This window comes from Hydractinia symbiolongicarpus, chromosome 13 (genome assembly GCF_029227915.1).
Source record: "Hydractinia symbiolongicarpus strain clone_291-10 chromosome 13, HSymV2.1, whole genome shotgun sequence".
NCBI classification, from domain to species: domain Eukaryota; kingdom Metazoa; phylum Cnidaria; class Hydrozoa; order Anthoathecata; family Hydractiniidae; genus Hydractinia; species Hydractinia symbiolongicarpus.
In genome coordinates this window covers 7,572,908-7,592,384 of record NC_079887.1, presented here as the reverse complement: position 1 = coordinate 7,592,384, position 19,477 = coordinate 7,572,908, and the positions used below count along the sequence as shown (strand labels likewise).

Below are 19,477 nucleotides of genomic sequence, written 5' to 3'. Positions count from 1 at the left end.
CACAAATTGTGAAAAAATACATTATTTGCTTAAAAACAGTCCTTAAACTTAAACTTACTTATGCTTAAAAAAAAGGCTTAAAATGTCAATTAAAATAAGTTACAGTCACATTCTTAGCAAAGACCACTAAGATTAGCTTACATGTAAAAAGCAACATAAAACTGAAGCTAACATAAGGTAGCTACAGCAGCTAATAGCTGGTCACTTAAATATAAACTGGAGACTTAGCTAGGTATAAAGAACATGGCTACATATTTATAAATTCCTAGCTACCTAACTAGTTGTTGTTGGTGTGGTTGATGCTAGCTAACAAACATGTCTCGCATCAATAATATCATCAAAACTTTAAAAAACATAAACAAACCTTACAGAAACCTTTCTATACTTCATTTATATACCATGCCCCTTTTTAAATGCTTTTGTAAAGATTTATTTTGAAGGCAAGAGAAGACAAATGCTTAAAAAGGACAGCCATCTTTTTTGCAAACACAATAGCCGTTACTTTGTGCTAGAACTTCATTTAACAAACCACACAAAACTCGCGGCTTTTCACGACAAAGAAGACATATTTTTTTCGGCAACATCAAAGATTTTTTTCGGCAACATCAAAGGAAAATGACGATATCAACTTTGCCTGTCACAGAGACACGGAACTGGCGTATTATTATATAGATACCCGTATACATCCGTCTGTCTGTCACGCAAAATGGTAGCTTAATTGCGCAAGTAGCGAGACGCACGCAATGCGGTATAAAAAAGGCGGGCAAACCCGTTGATTTTTCCACAGCCCACCGACTACTGTTACTAACAATGTGTATACGTTGCGTCATAAGTCGAAATGAGGACACAAGAAGTTGAACCTTTCCTTCCCGCGATTTTGTTGGAATCATAAAACTATCCATGTCTACATCGCAGTTGACATTTTGTGTTTAGGAGTAAGTCACTAAAATATTATACTACTCGTGCGATTTACGAGTTTAGCATTACTAGCTAAGGTTAAGGATGTATTATATTTTGTATCAATTGAATTAACATGCATCTGAACACTTCTGTGACAATGACAAAATTTAATGCTACATTTACACTATCTCTGTTAATATAAGTGGACTCTTGAATTGATCTCTTGAATTGATTCCACATCCTAAGAAAAAAATAATTCCCAGTGTAGCAAAACTTAATAGCGAAGTAATTCACATTATAAACAGAATAGAGATTTAAATACATATCTAATAAAGCTATTTAAAAAACATTTTGATATGCCTAATCATTTTGACAATGTTCTTAAGAAGTTCTGTTTTCATTGTATTGTATTGATGTAAAGGAACTCAAGATATGCAGAGATTAAAAAAAATGACGTATCGAAGTTTTGCTGGGTTAGGAACACAAAATCACTTGTAAGATGTTTGTTGTGTTGATCATTCAAGCTAACAACGCGTTTTAACAACTTTTGAAAGTCTGTCCATGAAAGACCGCTTTCACATGGTAAGCCTTTTGAATATGGTTATTCACAACAACACTCTTATATTTTATCTAAATAAAAGTTTTAACATGCTTAGCAGGTATAAAATTATTGTGGATGATTTAATAACGTCCAGAGTCGAAACTTCGCACGATGCAATAATATAGTCGAAGTAATATAGACCTCTATGTATTCTCTGAGGTAGGCACGAATTTACAGAGAAAATGGCTCTTAAGAGTTACTATGATCCAGTGCCGAAGAGAATTCACTTCAGCTCAATATTAATGTTCTGATATAGGCACAGATTTCTTAAGTAACAATTAGTATCTTAAATCTTAAAAGTCATATATTTCAAGCTGGTTTTACATGAATAAAAAAAAAACGGTTAAGGGCACAATAAAAGATTCATCACATAATATCACTTCCACTTCGGTTCAGTACAGTTTAAACACGTCAAGACAACTGTTTGTTTAATAAAAGAGCGAAAGCACTGCTAGTTGCTATGTGAAAGGTTGCTTTATCTGTTTGCATTCTGGCAACAATGTGGAGGAGAACAAATATGGACGATTTTCTTTTAGATTATTTCTTCACACGAAGGTATTGCTAGGACTTTAAATGAATAAGTAAGGAAAGGGACGAAGATATCATAATTTATACTTACATTTGGCACCATTTGCGATGCAAAAAAAGTGTGTGTCCTTAAGACATCAAGTGAAAGTTACTGATATTGGTAAAAAAATGTGCATACCCTATTACAAGAAATTAAAGTTTGAGTTAATTAAAGCGGTTTCAAATATAGAGCGTTAATTAAGTGAATGTACTTCCTCACTGGTGTTCAAATACACTAAAACAGTTAAGTATTTAAATCTACACTAATTGAACAGAAAAAACTCTGTTTTTATTTTCTGTTTAGTTGTCTAGACCGCTTCAGTCTTGCCTCGTTGACAAATGTGCATAAATAAGTAATAATTGTTTTGTGTTTTTGTTATTTTAATTATTTCATCATACTCTAACCACTGAGGGCTTTGATTTAATTTTTGTTAACTTTTAAAGTTGACAATCCGAGTTAATGAGCCTTTTTTAATATTGCCTTTCATGATCAGCCGTGGTGGCAAAACATTAAAACATTGCATAAAAACGAGGTTAGTAAAGATAAAATTTAGGACATCAAGTTGTTTACTTGCTTTTCTAACAAATGTTGGTTTTATAATTTTCAACTGCCATATTGGAACAATCGTAGTGGATGAAAGTATATTGAGGGTATTAGTAGTGGTAGTGTGACAAAAATTAAGAATATTTAATGATATTAAGGGTGTATTTGTGACAACAAACATTTTCTTACTCCTCCAAAAAGTTTACATTCTGTTTGTTGGTATGCTAACGCTGCTGGCATAATCGAATTATTTCAAAAGGTGAAGACACCACTGAATATGCTACTGTGCTGTTACGAAAATGTTTTTGTAACATTTGTCACACATTTACAAAAATAAAAATATGTAGTAGATGTAGTATAGCTTTCTTCTCTAAGAAAATAGATTCAAGGTTCTTAAAATTGTTCTTATTCTCTTTGGAATTAACATGACAAAGCAGGAGTAGGCTTGTATCAATTATTTTGATAATGACAACGGTAAACTTAGGTTGTCTAGACTATCCAACTAATTAATGACTAAAACAAAGTCATTTATTAGTTGTCAGGCCATCTATAGATACTGAAAACTTTCTTAGGCCACCAGGTTAAGTTTTTGGGGTAAATCAATTGAGTATTAAACATATATTAAGGAGTGCTGCCGAGCTTAAGTGGTTAAATATGTTATTACATTAAAAAACATGTGGCTTGAAATAAATTATGTGGCTTGAAATAAATTATGAATACAATTCTCGTAGCTTTTAAAGGAATCAGTTTTCCCCCAAAATGTCTATTTATTATTATTCGATTGAAGTACATAGTTTTTCTTATAAAAGACCTATTGCCCTCTAAAATGCCTAAATTCGTAAACTAGTTATTGACGAAACATTTTTTTGAATTTAAAAAACAGCAACAAGTATCTGTACTTATAACCTTCTTACAGACCATAATTCAAAAAAAGGCTCAAGGGTACTTCTGAATACGCATGTTTTAACCGTGCATGTTTGCATTGATTTTATTACATTTTGTTGAACATATGACATGATGGAAGACCAATATTCAGCCTGATACCACGAAACCAACATGCTCAGGATATCCAAGCCAAAATGTTATTTACAGATATTTTAAAATATAAAAAAATCCGATGACAAAGAAAAGAGTGCATATGTCAACAACATTGGTTAAAGCTCAACTAGCTAGTAGTAAAAAAAGCTACTTTAGCAAAAAAATAAAATCAAAATTAATCATCTTAACTAGCTAAACACCTGAAAAGAATGTAAGCCAGCAAATTTAAAAGCCCAATGGATATAAAATAAATGCCATTTTCTATTTCTTTTACTAAAAGTTTATAATTAGCCCATTTGACAAGTTAATTTGAGAAATAATAAAGGTAAACAGACTATGCGTGCATCACTTCGCTGGAAAATTAAAGTTGTCTCCAACTACCCTCGTTTTATTTTAGTATGTTCTTTTCTAGCTGTCTATTGTGCGGAATAGAAATGGATATTAAAACAGTCTGATTTTGCCTGTGTAACGTTATCATTTCATTGTACGTTATTTTGCACAATGATCATTTTTTTAAAATTACATTATATTATATTATTGCCTATAATTAGGCATTGCCTCATAGGCTTGTAACTAAGCATTGACTTATATATTTGTACTTATTTTTAGCAATTGGTTTAAAAAATGGAATCAGAGGAAGAAATTATAAGAGAAGTGACATGCCCCATGTGTATGGAAGTATTTCGTTCCCCAAGACTTCTGGATTGCATGCACTCGTTCTGTGAGACATGCATTAAACCATTGATTGCATATGATACAGGAGAAATCACATGTCCAGTTTGCAGACACATCACTAAGGTATGAGAAAATTGACATCTGTATCCTAACCTTGCGTTTCTCTGCTACATAATATCTAATTTTAGCCTGCTTCAATTTTACATAATAATTTATTTTCTGTACGGTTTGACTGATAAGTATCCATTATATTAAGGAGAGAACTGCCTTTCTGTAATATGTGTTTTTTTAAAAATAAAAAATCAACGTCGAACCATTAAAAAACTCTCCATCTTTCAAAATTTAATAACGTATGTCGGGTATACACTGCGATTGTGTTGGCCTAGGAATACAAAATTTCTCCACTAAACAAGTTTACTTGTTTATTGAACAAGTTTACTTGTTTAGTGAATTTTGTAAATATTTTATAACAATGTTGTCCTTAAAAATAATCATTAAACTCCTGTCAATGGTACGGAACTATGGATCATGACATTACATTTTTAGATGTCATCTTTGTTTTAAAATATAATGATATCATCCTTGCGAGGAAAAATTTGCTTCCATTAGTGTATAATTTACACCATAAAACGTACGTCCGAATTCATTTTGTTCAAATAGCAGTTAAACGGATTCATTTTTTACGGATAGTTAGGAATCTTCTGAAATATACTAATTACAACTGTATAAATTTAAAAATTCTTTGGACTGTAAGGGAAACCGATCAAAAACTGGCCCAATAGCGCAGCAAAATGCAATGATATATATAAATACAAATATTACCTTTTCTAAATTTATCTGTTTTTTAATAGCAGGTTAATTCAGTACTAAAATTGCAATGTTATTTGAAGTAAAAATTGATGATAGATTTTTCTCAAACATTTCTACTACTGTGAAGCAAAGGTTATTTTTATATTCTTCTTCTTTAGACTGCAAATGGAACAGAAAGCCTCACAATGAACCTAATAGTCAAGAACATTATTGGAGCTATGGAAGTCATATCGTTAAGATCAGAGGGTGGTCTAACTTGTAATGAATGTGACCAAGATGAAGCAGTTAATTTCTGTTGTGATTGTTATGAACGTTTATGTGACGTGTGCACAGGCTATCATAAAAGGAGTTTAAAATTTAAAACTCATGCAATCCAACCACTAGATGAGATATCAAGAGATGATATGTCTCAAGGAAGAATTAAGCAATGCCCCGAACATAATGAGACGTTAAAGTTTTATTGTAACAGTTGCTCCTATACGATTTGTCATGATTGCACTGTCAGCAAAAAACATAGTGGACATAATTTCGAGTTGCTTGAAGAAATTACCTCTGGTAATAAAGAAAACCTAAAGTTGCTTCTTCAAAGTGCAACAAAGAAAAAGAAGGCGGTTAATAAATCAATAAAAGAAGCAGAAGGTATTATGCAGAACATAAAAGTAGCAAAAGAGAATTCAATAATTTTACTGGAAGAAACATTTAATAAAATACATGAGTTGCTTAATACGAAGAAGAACTTATTGATTAAAGCTGTAAACAAAAAATATGACGAAGGACTGAAAGCAATCAAGAAAGCTCAGGAAAACAGTCAAATGTTAGATGACTGGATTGCCTTTACCAACGCTGTCATGACCAATAAATGCAATGCAGAAATCATGGACATATTTAAAAACCTAAGAAGACAGCTTGAAGAAATAACCGTGATGACTTTTATGAAGCCAAAGGCTTTACTTGAAGCAGAAAAAATTCAGAAGAAGTCAGTTGTTTCTGCGAATCCAAATGCTAAAGGAAAGCGACGATTATCCGCTCAACCTCAAATTCTTGGATTGGAGACGGAAAGTAAAACGGAGAAGAAAGAGCCATTCAGTCCACACAGTTCTCTTAAAAAGCACAACATGGAAAGCTCAAAAAGCCTTTCCAAACAACAACAACAAGAGAAAGTAAAAGTAAAAACGCAGGAAAACACTGTGTCGACTTCTGATGCTAACAACAAAAAAAGAAGTACAGAGTCGTGTCATTTAAATAGTGTAGTACATAATGGAGAGCAACTTACCAGGAAGATAATACCTGATGAGATGACCCCAGATATTGATACATCAAAGCAAATTCAAACTGAAGTTTGGGACTTTCATGAGCAAAAATATAAAAAAGATGCAGTAGAATTAAGCCAAGAAGAACGAGCAAGAAACAGACCACGTCATTTAAAGAAAGTGCCACCACCAAGACCACCTCCTGCAAGAGTCAACTCATCAAGATCACTCCACAAAAGAAGACAATCCATACCGAATAAACCTACATCTGCTCCTCCACAACCACCTGTTGAATTACCACCACTCATTCGCTCCAAGTCGCAACCGCAGATTTTTGTTAGTCCTCGAAAAAAAAATCAGTCCTCCAAAAGGTTAAGGCAGCCTCCACGAGTTCCACCGCCGCCACCACCAGCCACAACAGTCCGTGCTAGCACACCTCCTCCTATTCCAACAAGTCCACCCGTCGTTACTTCAGAACCTATTTCAACACCACCGCTAGTTACCAGCCCGCCCCCAATCAAGACGTTATTAAATCAATCGACGTCATTTGATATATCAGAAATAAATTTTCCTGTCCCTCCATCTTCACCTCCGTCAGAAAGTGGAGACGATACATCAGGGTATACGTCTAATAGCGACGTGTCAATTCTTCCGGACGACGGAGAAGAAAAGGGCCAACAAGAGACACAGCACAAATTAGAAGCAGATAATAAGCTTGATCCAAAAACAAGTCCACCACCATCGGTTGTCCCACCCTCACCAGCCCCTAGATTCTTTGCAGGGATAACTATGGTCAAACAAGATATCATCATAAACGAAGACGTCGTGAAATTGATTATGGAAACGATAAATGATTCATGTTCAATGTCATCTGATCAAAACTCCGATATAGCCTGCAGCGATGCCATGTTTTCTACTAAGGAAGAAATTTTTCAACAGTAACATTCTTATATTTTTAGTTTATAGTTGATTTTGGCACACAGAGAGTTTTCATAACCTATTATGGATTATTTTTGTAATTCCAACTTACAGATACCCAAAACATATATCCTGAAGCTGATCACTCTCACTTCTCTAATTTCTTTATTGTTGTGTTAATTATTTATGACATATATAGTAATTTATTTATGCATGTAATTTCTCTTTTTTACGTAATAAAACACACCTATAGCATATCGTTTTTTGCGTCCAATGATTCTTACAAGATAAACCGTGATCACAGCGTATTGTTGCATCTGTCAGAAAGCGTTGTTCAGTTTAGAAGCAAATAAGCCCTGTTATTAAGTGATTCTCCTTTGTCAGGTAAACGTTCATAAAAAGTCCGTCGGTAGCCGCAATAAAAATAAAATACAGCTTTTTAATGTAACAGAGCATTCATTGAAGTTGAAAGGGTTTTATTGGAAAATGTTCAATTCAATTATAAAATGCATTATATTATGTTATGTTGCGCTTATGTACAAGAAAATGAATCTAGGTAGCAGCCACGATTCTCGCCGCCAGGGCTTGTTGCTTATGCAAAACCCGCTAGCGTATACTTGACGGCTAAACAAGACCCTGCTTTGCTTTTCATAACCAGTATATTGCTTACTATAAATAATTAACGAGTTTGTCTCGCTGTTGCAGTTTCTGCGGCTAGTAAAAACAACTTGATCGAGTCCTCGTTTTTCCTACCACATGGCAGGGACGAAGTCTTTTGGTTTTTTATGTTTTTCAACTCTTGAAAGATACACTAATACAAGACAACCTAGACTCAATTTAGCTGGCTAGCTAGCTTTTATGTTTTACAAATCTCTAGTACCTCTTCGGGGAAAGTGTTGGCATCTAGCTAGTTATATATTCAATAAGGAAACAAAACTAAAACCAAGCCAAAAGAAAGGGGGTTATTCATTAATTATGTTATGTTTATTATTAACACCCATATTAGCCATATTTTACCACAAATCTAGATATACCACTCAACCTCTTGTTACGTATAAAGACCTTGTCTATTCATTTCCATAGTGCCATATTTATTTTCATGGTAATCAGGCAAACTAGTGCTTTATAACAGGGCCATTTATTTAGCACACAAGATGACATTATAAGTACTTTTGCGTAAATCCAGAGGCAAGAAACAAATTCAAGATGTAGATCATACGCTAAAATAACTTAAAATATCCGTAATATATACAAATTTTCTGTTATTTTTAAAAAAAACTCTCCCTCCACTTTCCTCAATCCCTAAATCGTTGTAAGAGTGTGTAACAAGAATGATCATTCCCACACCCCTGAGGTTTTACTTCATTATTGAATTACCCCTAATTACAAAAATGTTTCTTTGGTTCATATATTTTTAGCTGAAAATCTTTTTTGTGGTGTTTTACGCAAATTTTGTTTAAAACCTGACATTTCTCTACCTGGCTTACATGTGACTGGTGTGACTAAATTATGCACAAGTGTGATGTGTACATGACATACCAACAAAACTTTAGCCTGTTGTTAAGTAGTCACATCAGTTGCTCAAAATTGGAAGATGCATTTAGCTGGTTTGACTAAAACTACACTTTTGAAAAATCACTTGGTTTTTAAGTAGAAGGGGTTGCTGTCTTCTTGGACGTCCATCGTATATTCTTTTTCTGAAAACAATTTTAAAAACAGTGAAAATAAAGGAAGCAACCTTCGCACCAAAGTAGAAAATGATAGACGAGGAAGCGAATCTACTGCAGTGTTTATATTTTCAAACATTAAAATCAAACATTCTATTTTCTCTTGTTTACATTGAGATCGTATTTGTAAATCAGTGTTGATTAATTTTCAATGGATCAAGTTATACGAGTAATTATTGTAGTTTGATATTTTAAAATGCCTTCAAAAACAACCCTACTAAGTATCAATTATTTCGTAATCTTTTTGGTAAACTACAGGAAGGAGTTCCTTATGATGTTATTGACAGGAAAGTGTCGATCCTTTGGAAAGATGTCAAAAAGAGCCTGATAAAATAAAGCAACTCATGCTGAATACGCAGGTTGATGTCGACGAAAAAAGAACTCAGAAACTGAAAATGTGAAGTTTACTGCAGTAACGCCTTAATCAAGTACCACAACATCAGTCATTACCCCATCATCAACCATCGTTAGCACCTCTACTTCTGCACCAACCGAAGACACTGTCTCTCCTGTTAGTATTTCTGCACAAAAATTGTAATGTTTAACATAACCTGATCTGACCTGTTAATATTTGCAATTCATACCACACATTCCGTATTCATCCTAATATTGTTATTGTGAATACTATATATATTTGTTCGAACGTATATTTTATCATGATTTACATGTAAGTTATGTATTTATATTTCTGCGTTATAAAATATCCTTCATTCTCGTCCCTAGATCTTTGTCTGTCTCAAAGAGCTCTGGAGAGCAGAATGCACATCCTCGTGTGACTCGATAGCCAACATGGGCAATTACCTGCTTTATTTAATTTTTCACGATATATACCATCCTCCTGACACAAAATTAATAGATTGTGACTCTCCTTAATAATTATTAATTATAATAAATAAGGTTGTATTTATAAATGGAAATATTATAAAAAAGAATCAAGAAAGGAACGAGAAAAAGACTGTGTAAGAATAACGTAATAGATCGGAAAAGGCAGTGGAAACGTTTCAAGGTATATGTTTTGATAAATACTTATTTTGTTGTATTATTAGTTCGGATATAGGCACAAAAAATATTTATTGATAGGGTTTAGAAACCAAAGTCTCAATTATAAACGGAGAAGTCTAGTGATCTTTTAAAATTTTGATTTTTAGAATAAAGTTTTGAAAATCATTCCTGTTTTTTGCCATTTTTTTTCATTTACTGTTTTCTGAATAGGCTGTCGCTTGCATGTAACTTCGTTTTTAAAGGATTTAAAGGATCGGTCAAGGGTACAGGCCTCGCAAGCTCGGTCTGTATGTTTGACCTCGGGCTTTGTGTTTTACAGTACAACATCAAAACCGGTCAGTATCCGTTAATAATAAAAATAGAGATTTTAAACCCCAATATTTTTGTAACCGTATGTAAAAAGTACATGATTCTACGCGTGTATGATAAATTTTTGAAATATTTTCATACAAAAAAGAAATAAAGTTAAACTTAGAATTGTCAAGTAATGAAACATGAACTCCGAAAAATTTCGGACCGTACAATTTTAGACATTAATTTTCGAACATTACCTTAACGGTTTCAGATTGTGTCTCGGACAACATTTCAGACAAGTTTCAAGCTCAACAAAACTAATCTTATGATGGTATCAAAATAAAACAGAAATATTTGTCAAAAAGCTTTGTTCATGATACATCCAAAATAAATTATCGCGTAGAATGCAAGATACTTGCTTAGTCTAAGTCGGAAAATGGATCTTCTTTGCTTTAAATTCGTGGTGAATTGCTTTTGATATTCTGCGTTTATCGAATATTTTGATTATGAGTTAATGAGAATTTTTAAAATAACTATTCATTGTCCTGATTTAAACAAAAAATAAAACATAACATTTCTTTGTTTATTTGATTTAAATAATGGCATCAACGCTAAATGTTGTTTGCTTTGGGTTCCACGCAATTCTACATGTTAAAAACAGTATAAGCGATAAAAACACTAATCAAACGTCATTCGAACAATTAACTTTATTTTTATCGTTCGATTATAGATGATGCTGTCAATAATAATTTCGATAGCTCTTTTAAAAATCAGTATCCTATTTGAAGTTAACACTCTTATCGAATTTAATTTTTAATTTTTTTTTAAGTAATACGCGCTTAAATGTGTTTACTACGTTCAATCTAGCTATAATCAAAATGAATTCTTTCCATTGCAAATCAGCAGAAGACAATGTTAGAAAAAATGTTGGTAGTCCTAGTTGTGTTACCATCGCAAGAACATCATGTAAAAAAATTTTCCAGTATGCAGGAGTACCTTTCACTGCTTTCATAAAAGAGTAATCTTTATCTTCACATACAATTGATCTAATAGTTTCCTTTAAGTTGTTATTTAGCTGACCAGCATTCAAACTACCCTTTACTTTAGTTGTAGCTATTTTAATCTGATTAGATAAATTAAGTTGTTGCATAATATAATGAGCGAAAAAGACATAATCACCATTTGAGGAAAACCTCTGAGTATAATTAAGCAGTCGTTGATTGAAATATTTGACAGGGGATAGTAAAACTTCTTTTGTTACTTGATAACCAAATCTACCTTTTGGTAAGAGAAAAGGGAAAGCTTGTTCTTCGCAAAATTGGTCATTGAAAAAAGATTCAGGGGTTTTATTTTGACCTGGAGCGACATCTAGCACATTTTGTGAATCATTATAAATACTTAGAATGACACACATTTCATCACTATTCGTTCGTTCCAAATCTAAGGGATTGCTACCTTAATGTTCATCGTTTTCATTCTTCACAGCTATTTTAAATTCATCTTTTTCTATGATACTTTCAATATCAGATAAACAAAGAAGATCTCGATTAATATTATCTAAATCAATAAGAATATCAGAGTAAAATGGATTATGTTGCTTTAGATGCAATTTCAACGAAACTTGGGCAAACACTTTCAAAATAATCATGTCCTTTAAACTCTATTTTTCTTTTTAACTTGACTAGCACAACACCATCATCTTCAGTAGGTCTAGGTAAAACATTAAAAATAGCATCTGCTTGAACTGGAATATTACACACAGCACCTCTTATTTTTGGTTGTTAGCGTTTAGGCATGACTGTTATCTTTTTTAACAAAATTCTTTTAGAGATCAAGGTTTTTTCTAAACGATTCAATGTTTCTACTACACTTGGGATTGGATCTAATATTAATTTTTTGGTTACAGCTTGTGGAGGATCTGTGGAGGATTTCATTTTTTTCGAGATGCTCATCACAAGTAATACAAATATATTTATACCCATCAAAACTTTCAATTTCATGAAAAAAATCACAGGAAACGTTGTAATGTGTTGTCATAATTTTTTTACAGATTTTTTGTAAAGACATCTATGACAGACAATACAAATATAGTACGGTCCCTCAGTGATAGCTTTTTTAAACACAAATACTCTTGGAGAATTCAAATTTTTGGATATCTTAAGTACTAGAGATTTTTTATTTCTAATTTCAGTCTGTTTACGTTTTCTACTTTTTTCTTTTTCAGTTTCAGTCTGTTTACGTTTTCTACTTTTTTCTTTTTCAGTTTCAGTCTGTTTGTGTTTTCTACTTTTTTTCTTTTTTCAGTTTTAGACTGTTTACGTTTTCTACATTTTTTTTTGAGTTTCTGTCTGTTTACGTTTTCTACTTTTTTCTTTTTCAGTTTCAGTCTGTTTGTGTTTTCTACTTTTTTTCTTTTTTCAGTTTTAGACTGTTTACGTTTTCTACATTTTTTTTTGAGTTTCAGTCTGTTGACGTTTTCTACTTTTTCTTTTTCAGTTTCAGTCTGTTTGTGTTTTCTACTTTTTTTCTTTTTTCAGTTTTAGACTGTTTACGTTTTCTACTTTTTTCTTTTTCAGTTTCAGTCTGTTGACGTTTTCTACTTTTTTTTCAGTTTCAGTCTGTTGACGTTTTCTACTTTTTCTTTTTCAGTTTCAGTCTGTTTGTGTTTTCTACTTTTTTTCTTTTTTCAGTTTTAGACTGTTTACGTTTTCTACTTTTTTCTTTTTCAGTTTCAGTCTGTTGACGTTTTCTACTTTTTTCTTTTTCAGTTTCAGTCTGTTGACGTTTTCTACTTTTTCTTTTTCAGTTTCAGTCTGTTTGTGTTTTCTACTTTTTTTCTTTTTTCAGTTTTAGACTGTTTACGTTTTCTACTTTTTTCTTTTTCAGTTTCAGTCTGTTGACGTTTTCTACTTTTTTCTTTTTCAGTTTCAGTCTGTTTGTGTTTTCTACTTTTTTTTTTTTTGAGTTTCAGTCTGTTGACGTTTTCTACTTTTTTTTCAGTTTCAGTTTCAGACTGTTTACGTTTTCTACTTTTTTCTTTTTGAGTTTCAGTCTGTTTACGTTTTCTACTTTTTTCTTTTTCAGTTTCAGTCTGTTTATGGTTTCTACTTTTTCTTTTTGAGTTTCAGTCTGTTGACGTTTTCTACTTTTTTCTTTTTCAGTTTCAGTCTGTTTATGGTTTCTACTTTTTCTTTTTGAGTTTCAGTCTGTTGACGTTTTCTGCTTTTTTTTCAGTTTCAGTCTGTTTACGTTTTCTACTTTTTTCTTTTTCAGTTTCAGTCTGTTGACGTTTTCTACTTTTTCTTTTTCAGTTTCAGTCTGTTTGTGTTTTCTACTTTTTTTCTTTTTTCAGTTTTAGACTGTTTACGTTTTCTACTTTTTTCTTTTTCAGTTTCAGTCTGTTGACTTTTTCTACTTTTTTCTTTTTCAGTTTCAGTCTGTTGACGTTTTCTACTTTTTTTTCAGTTTCAGTCTGTTTATGGTTTCTACTTTTTCTTTTTGAGTTTCAGTCTGTTGACGTTTTCTGCTTTTTTTTCAGTTTCAGTCTGTTTACGTTTTCTACTTTTTTCTTTTTCAGTTTCAGTCTGTTTACGTTTTCTACTTTTTCTTTTTCAGTTTCAGTCTGTTTGTGTTTTCTACTTTTTTTCTTTTTTCAGTTTTAGACTGTTTACGTTTTCTACATTTTTTTTTTTGAGTTTCTGTCTGTTGACGTTTTCTACTTTTTTTTCAGTTTCAGACTGTTTACGTTTACGACATTTTTCTTTTTCAATTTCAGAATTTTTCCTTTGATTTTCAGCTTCAAGCATGTAAGTAGATTTAGCATCACAATTAGGAGCATTTTGCATTTCAATTTTCACATATTGAACTGCTAAACATACATATTCCTCAATTGTGTCCTTAAAATAAGTTTCCAGAATATGTCTTTCTAAAGATTTCCGAAGAGAAAATTTAAGTAAAACTGAAAATCCACCAGGAAAAATTTTCCGATTAACGTCACGACTGTGAGAATCAAACAAAAAGTAATGTCTACTTGTCCAAGTAACTGACATTGTCAAACCTCTTAATGTAAATAAAAAACCTGAAGTATCTATAGAAGTATCGTCTAACAAAAAATATAAATGCATGTTATTCAAATAAACTGGAAAAACACTATAATTTTGAAAAATGGCTTTAAATTGCGAGTAGTTTTTAAATGAAAATTGTTGTGGCAATTGATCCATTGCTACATATCCACCAATACTCTAACTTTTATAAATGGCGCCACCATTTTCAAGAATAAATCCATATCTCTATAATTCCACGTACCTTGACTTTTTATCAATGTGAAGATAACGCATTACATGTACACTGTCTACCAGTTGTTAATCCAAATCTCTCATTTCCTTGAATAAAGGAGCCTTGTACAGACTTCAAAATATTTGTTTCTGTTGACATGATTTTACTTGTTTGAGCTTGTTTTATTTTGTAAAGTACTTAACCGTCCTGAGAAAAGCACTGTCCCCAGATAGTCCTTATCTGAGCTTTAAAGTACTTGTCTAAGACAAATACTGTTCCCAGATATGTCAATATCTAAGCAAAATAAAAACAGAATAAGATTCTCACAATCTTTAAATGAATTGAGAGAAAATACGTTGCATAGAATAATTAAAAAATCAGCAAGGATTTCCAAGATTTCGTGAGATTTCAAAGCCGCACAAACTTTAGCTACTAATGGTTTCAAAGCCCGCATAAGTGCGCCCGACCGGCTGTCGAAAACCGCGGAGTAGTAGTAGTAGGAGGAGGAGTCGCAGCTGTAATTAAAACAGGATACGTTACGCTCTCCCGTAAAAATTCAAGATTTGATTATTGATTTTCTATTTTTTACTGTTCTTCTTGATTTGTACCAAAATTCTGATCAAGAGGCAATATTTTTAATTTCTTTGCGATAGAGACCCTTAGATGTAAATTATTTTAATTTGACAAACGATCACAAAGATAATATTATGCATATTAAAATCTTAGCAGCCAAATATTTCATTGTATATAAAGTAAGAAACCATAATCAGTTAGGTGATGAAAACACCTTCACCTGCCTTCTAACCATTTATGATGATTTTTGTAGAACAAGATACAGACTTCAAAGAAATAGGAGCAAATTATATCTAAAATCATAATTTTAATTTTCACAAGATTGTCCTTGTAATCCTTAACCAGTTAAAAGATTATCAATTTGTACAAGTCTTCAATTCTTGTTCATTAAAAAAGAAGAAGAAATGTCAAATATAACACAGATTGTAAATAACGTTGTTCTCATACCACATATTCATCGAGTATTATTAACTATCGCGTACAGTATTATCGCTGCATTTGGTGTGCCAGCAAACCTTATGATCTTGATAATTATTCTTCAAAATAAACAATTGCATCAGCTGACTTTAAATCAGTATATAGTGACATTAGCATTTACAGATTTTCTAACATGTCCCATTTTTTTTTCAGCCCCATTTTTTATATTCAGTTTGAATGTTATACCTAATTCGGATGTTTTGCAAAGTGGCATGCTATGCAAAGGCTTTTTAACTGTTACTTATTCGGCTGGAATGCTAACTGTATCTGCGTTGGCAGCGTTAAGCTTGGACCGTTGCTTAGCGATAACAAAACCGTATTTGTATTGTAAATATATCACAAGCGAAAAAGGATGTATTTTAAACCTGTGCCTTCTTATACAAGTTATTCTAACGATGTTGCCTGCTACGATCATGAAGGGATACATTGAAAACGATAATGTTCAAGGATTAGTGTGTGTCTTTCGAACTAACAATATGAACTCTGTTTATTCAAGCTATATCATTGCTGTTGATGTCGTACTTCCATTGTTGGCAATCACACTGTGCAATATAATTGTGTTTTTAGTAGCTAAAAATCAATATAAAAAAATTAGCGCAGCTTTGACGCGTGACCAACAAAGTAGTTCTTTCTCAGGCATTATGAAATACTCTGCAACAGGGGGTCCGGTTTGGACAAGATCGTTCACTGGTGTCCAAAATAACCGAGTCAGGAAGGTACATCCAATTCATATTCAAGTCGATTCGCAAAATGAGTCACGTAACATAATGGAGAGGGTGAGTACCGGCGTATCAAGTTTTAAAGTAGCACCTTCTGTTCAAGAGGAATATGATATTATCAACGCTAAAAAAATCAAGACAGGTGGAAATATTTTGCGAAGATCTTTTAAAAGAGTTAAATCAAAACGTAAAGAAAAAGATTTAAAAAGTTCATTGTCTCATTTTAAATTTAAATATCGAATTTATATTTCAACTTTATCTATGATCATTCTACTTTTCATATTTTGGTCGCCATTTCTAGTTATCCGAGTTATGGCAAAGTTGGGTTATAATGAGCAGATAATGAATTATGCTTACTTGTATAGTACACTGGGTACCACGATATTATCATTAATAAATCCATTTGTTATTTTCATTACCAGAAAGGAATTTCAAAAACACACATGTTTCAAGCAAAGAAAAATAACATTGACATAGCTTAATAGAGTTAATGTAGCCTTGAGATGTTAGTAACTAGCCGGAACGATACGCCACAAAAAAGGATAAGTAGATTTGCAAAATGGTTCTGATAAAGTATTTATTAGGTCGGATGTACGGGGACAAAAACAAATACGAGTAAAATTTTATTCTGCTCTTTGATCTTATTTTGTTTTTATTTTTCAGCTATTTTTAAGTCTTGAGTAATAAGCTTATTTCGCATAACAAAGTGTTTTATGTCAGTTAGGAAAAATGAAAATTGACAGGACACGCTACAAGATTTGTATTACTTAGTAATGTTTGAAACTTACAGATGTTTTTTCTGTTCCAGATGTTTCTTTTACCTTTTTATGTAAAACAGTTTAATGAGCGAGGGTTTATACTCCATTAACTTAATTAACTTACGGTAGTTTCTTTCATTTTCACATTGTTAGTTACCCTTTAATATGTTTTCATAACTCTTTTCATAGCAAAGTAAGATTTGCTGTTCTACGACAACAGGTCCATTCACGACTACCTCACCTATCTCTGATTAGCTAGGAGATAGCTTAAAATAGTTGTCAGTGTTGCACGGTATTTGATACAATCCTTTCACTATTCTATGATTCATAATAAATCGCTTTTTTTTCAGGGTCTTGCTTATATTTTTGTTTCATGACAATTTAATTTGCCGAACAACTAGAAAAGTCGGTTTAACGAGTTTACATTTGAACGTGCACTCATGACGTGAATTATGGCAAATATTTGAAGTTTTGTGAACATTTCTAATTGGTCGAAATAATAACATTTCTTTTGACATGATTGGATCAGAGTAATTAAACTAGCTCCAGGAACTTTAACTTTTAATAAATCCACCATCTGCTCAGCACGAGCCTCAGCACAATAGCCTAGATAGACGCTGTTTCTTCTTATTTTATCTTTTTTTGCACAGTATAAAATCAAATGCCATCTTTCTCAGAAACTACTTCAAGTTTGTTATGTTCTCTGTACTGTGACTTGTGAGACTGTGTTTTTTATTGCGTGTCACATCGTTGCAGCTACCTTGAGTTTTTGTACTATTTTTCGAAATAGATATGTAACATTGAATTGAAAAAAGTTTAATTTTCTTCGGGAAAAAGGAGTTCAGTACACACCGGTCGCACGTTCTAACAAGCGCGATTGTTCGGATTAACAGTCATTAAAGACTTATTAAGTTGGCAAAGAAGTTTTCTAGAAGATGTCAGCAAAACCAAACGTTGTTTAAGTATGAGAGACTTATTTAAGAAAATCACAATATGCGTCTTTTGTTAACCGTCTGGATTTTGCATGCGGGTAATGCGGGTTTTTAGGCATTCTGATTGGTTTAGCACTCTTGACGACGGGCCAATATGGAACGGTTTTGCCCGTCGACAAGAAAATAGATAGCTTAAAATGTAAACAAGCGCGAAAAACAAGTTTTAAGAAGCATTGGGAATAATTATATATCTAACTCCTACAATACATTTAGCGTTTTTATAGGATAGAAACAGCAAAATTGTCAATTTTAACAGTTAAACAGTTAACATATTCAGCGCCATACTGCCTGGATGCTTCTTCAACATGGCTAGTTAACTGGTTATATTGTCCATAAAAAACGATGATCTAATATCCAGTTTCATCAAAAATACTAATTACAGGACGACGAAATTAACAAATACTTCTCCTCTCATTTTCCGACTCGTTCCTTCAGCTTTTTGGTTACTTAGTCAATATAAAACTAGTTAAAGTCCATGTTATTTTTGGTTAACTAGTTGGAACATTTACTTCAATATTCGCTGTAGCTAACTAAACTTTAGTTGCACATCCAACTTTTCACATTCTTCTATAAGTGTCGAACATTGTAATTTTTCCGAAACTTTCCCCATTTGTTTACCTTTGTTTAGTTTTTAGTATTTTAATTATTTTTTTCTTTGCTTAATTTCCATACTTTAAGTGTCCACCTTGCTTTGCCAATACTAACCAATCTTTTTTTATTTTTAATTAATACAGCTGACGATAAAAACGATATATCATGTTTTGCTTGACATTATCGCCAAAAGCAAGTTATAAGTGGTATGGTTTTATAAGTTAAATACCAATGTCTTTGAAAGTAGAAAACTGAAATTTTTATTTAAATTCTATTACAAAAACCTAAACAATGCTAAAAGGTGTTAAACAAAAGCTTTGTCTCCACCGAGCCGGATTTGAACCAGCGACCTAAGGATATCTGCCACAACCTCTACTACAGTCCTCCGCTCTACCAACTGAGCTATCGGTGGATACACTCCGGTGTGAAATGATAGCTGTATATAAAATAACGTTTTGCTAGACAATTATTTTCCTAAACACATGTCCTAATAACCAATTAGCAAGGAGGTAATGTCGTTAGCGGTGCAAGAAAAATAAAAAATAAATGATTTCAAGATGATGAATAGTTAAATAGGGGTTAGCAGCTAGCAATTCTGCAGCATCAGCATTAAAATGTTGCAAATCCTCCTGTTCATTAAATATCACGCATATTTTTGATAAAAATTAGGTTCGGCCAGGACTGATTTAAATTCTGAGGTGAATGTAAGCATGGCGAAAGACCCACACACACGGAGTTGAAAGACAAACAAAATAAAACCTGCTAA

The 19,477-nt window shown here is 32.4% G+C and overlaps 1 protein-coding gene and 1 non-coding gene across 2 annotated transcripts; one reads left to right on the top strand and one right to left on the bottom strand.

Annotated features, from left to right (window-relative positions):
- Positions 1 to 1,306: 1,306 nt before the first annotated feature.
- Positions 1,307 to 7,556, top strand: LOC130623796 (E3 ubiquitin-protein ligase TRIM33-like). Its single transcript, XM_057439317.1, has 3 exons — positions 1,307 to 1,482; positions 4,260 to 4,448; positions 5,294 to 7,556. Exons 2-3 carry the CDS (start codon positions 4,275 to 4,277, stop codon positions 7,325 to 7,327), a joined length of 2,208 nt encoding a protein of 735 aa, XP_057295300.1. The 5' UTR covers positions 1,307 to 1,482; positions 4,260 to 4,274; the 3' UTR covers positions 7,328 to 7,556.
- An 11,477-nt stretch (positions 7,557 to 19,033) lies between these two features.
- Trnay-gua (transfer RNA tyrosine (anticodon GUA)) lies at positions 19,034 to 19,123 on the bottom strand. Its single transcript is given in 2 exon segments — positions 19,034 to 19,069; positions 19,087 to 19,123. It is a non-coding gene; the product is annotated as a tRNA-Tyr (tRNA).
- Positions 19,124 to 19,477: the final 354 nt, after the last annotated feature.

Excerpts from the sequence above, each read along its gene's own strand:
- LOC130623796 (XM_057439317.1), top strand. The coding sequence starts at position 4,275 with ATGGAATCAGAGGAAGAAATTATAAGAGAAGTGACATGCCCCATGTGT. Across the intron at positions 4,449-5,293 it reads TTTGCAGACACATCACTAAG|ACTGCAAATGGAACAGAAAG; the intron begins GTATGAGAAAAT and ends CTTCTTCTTTAG.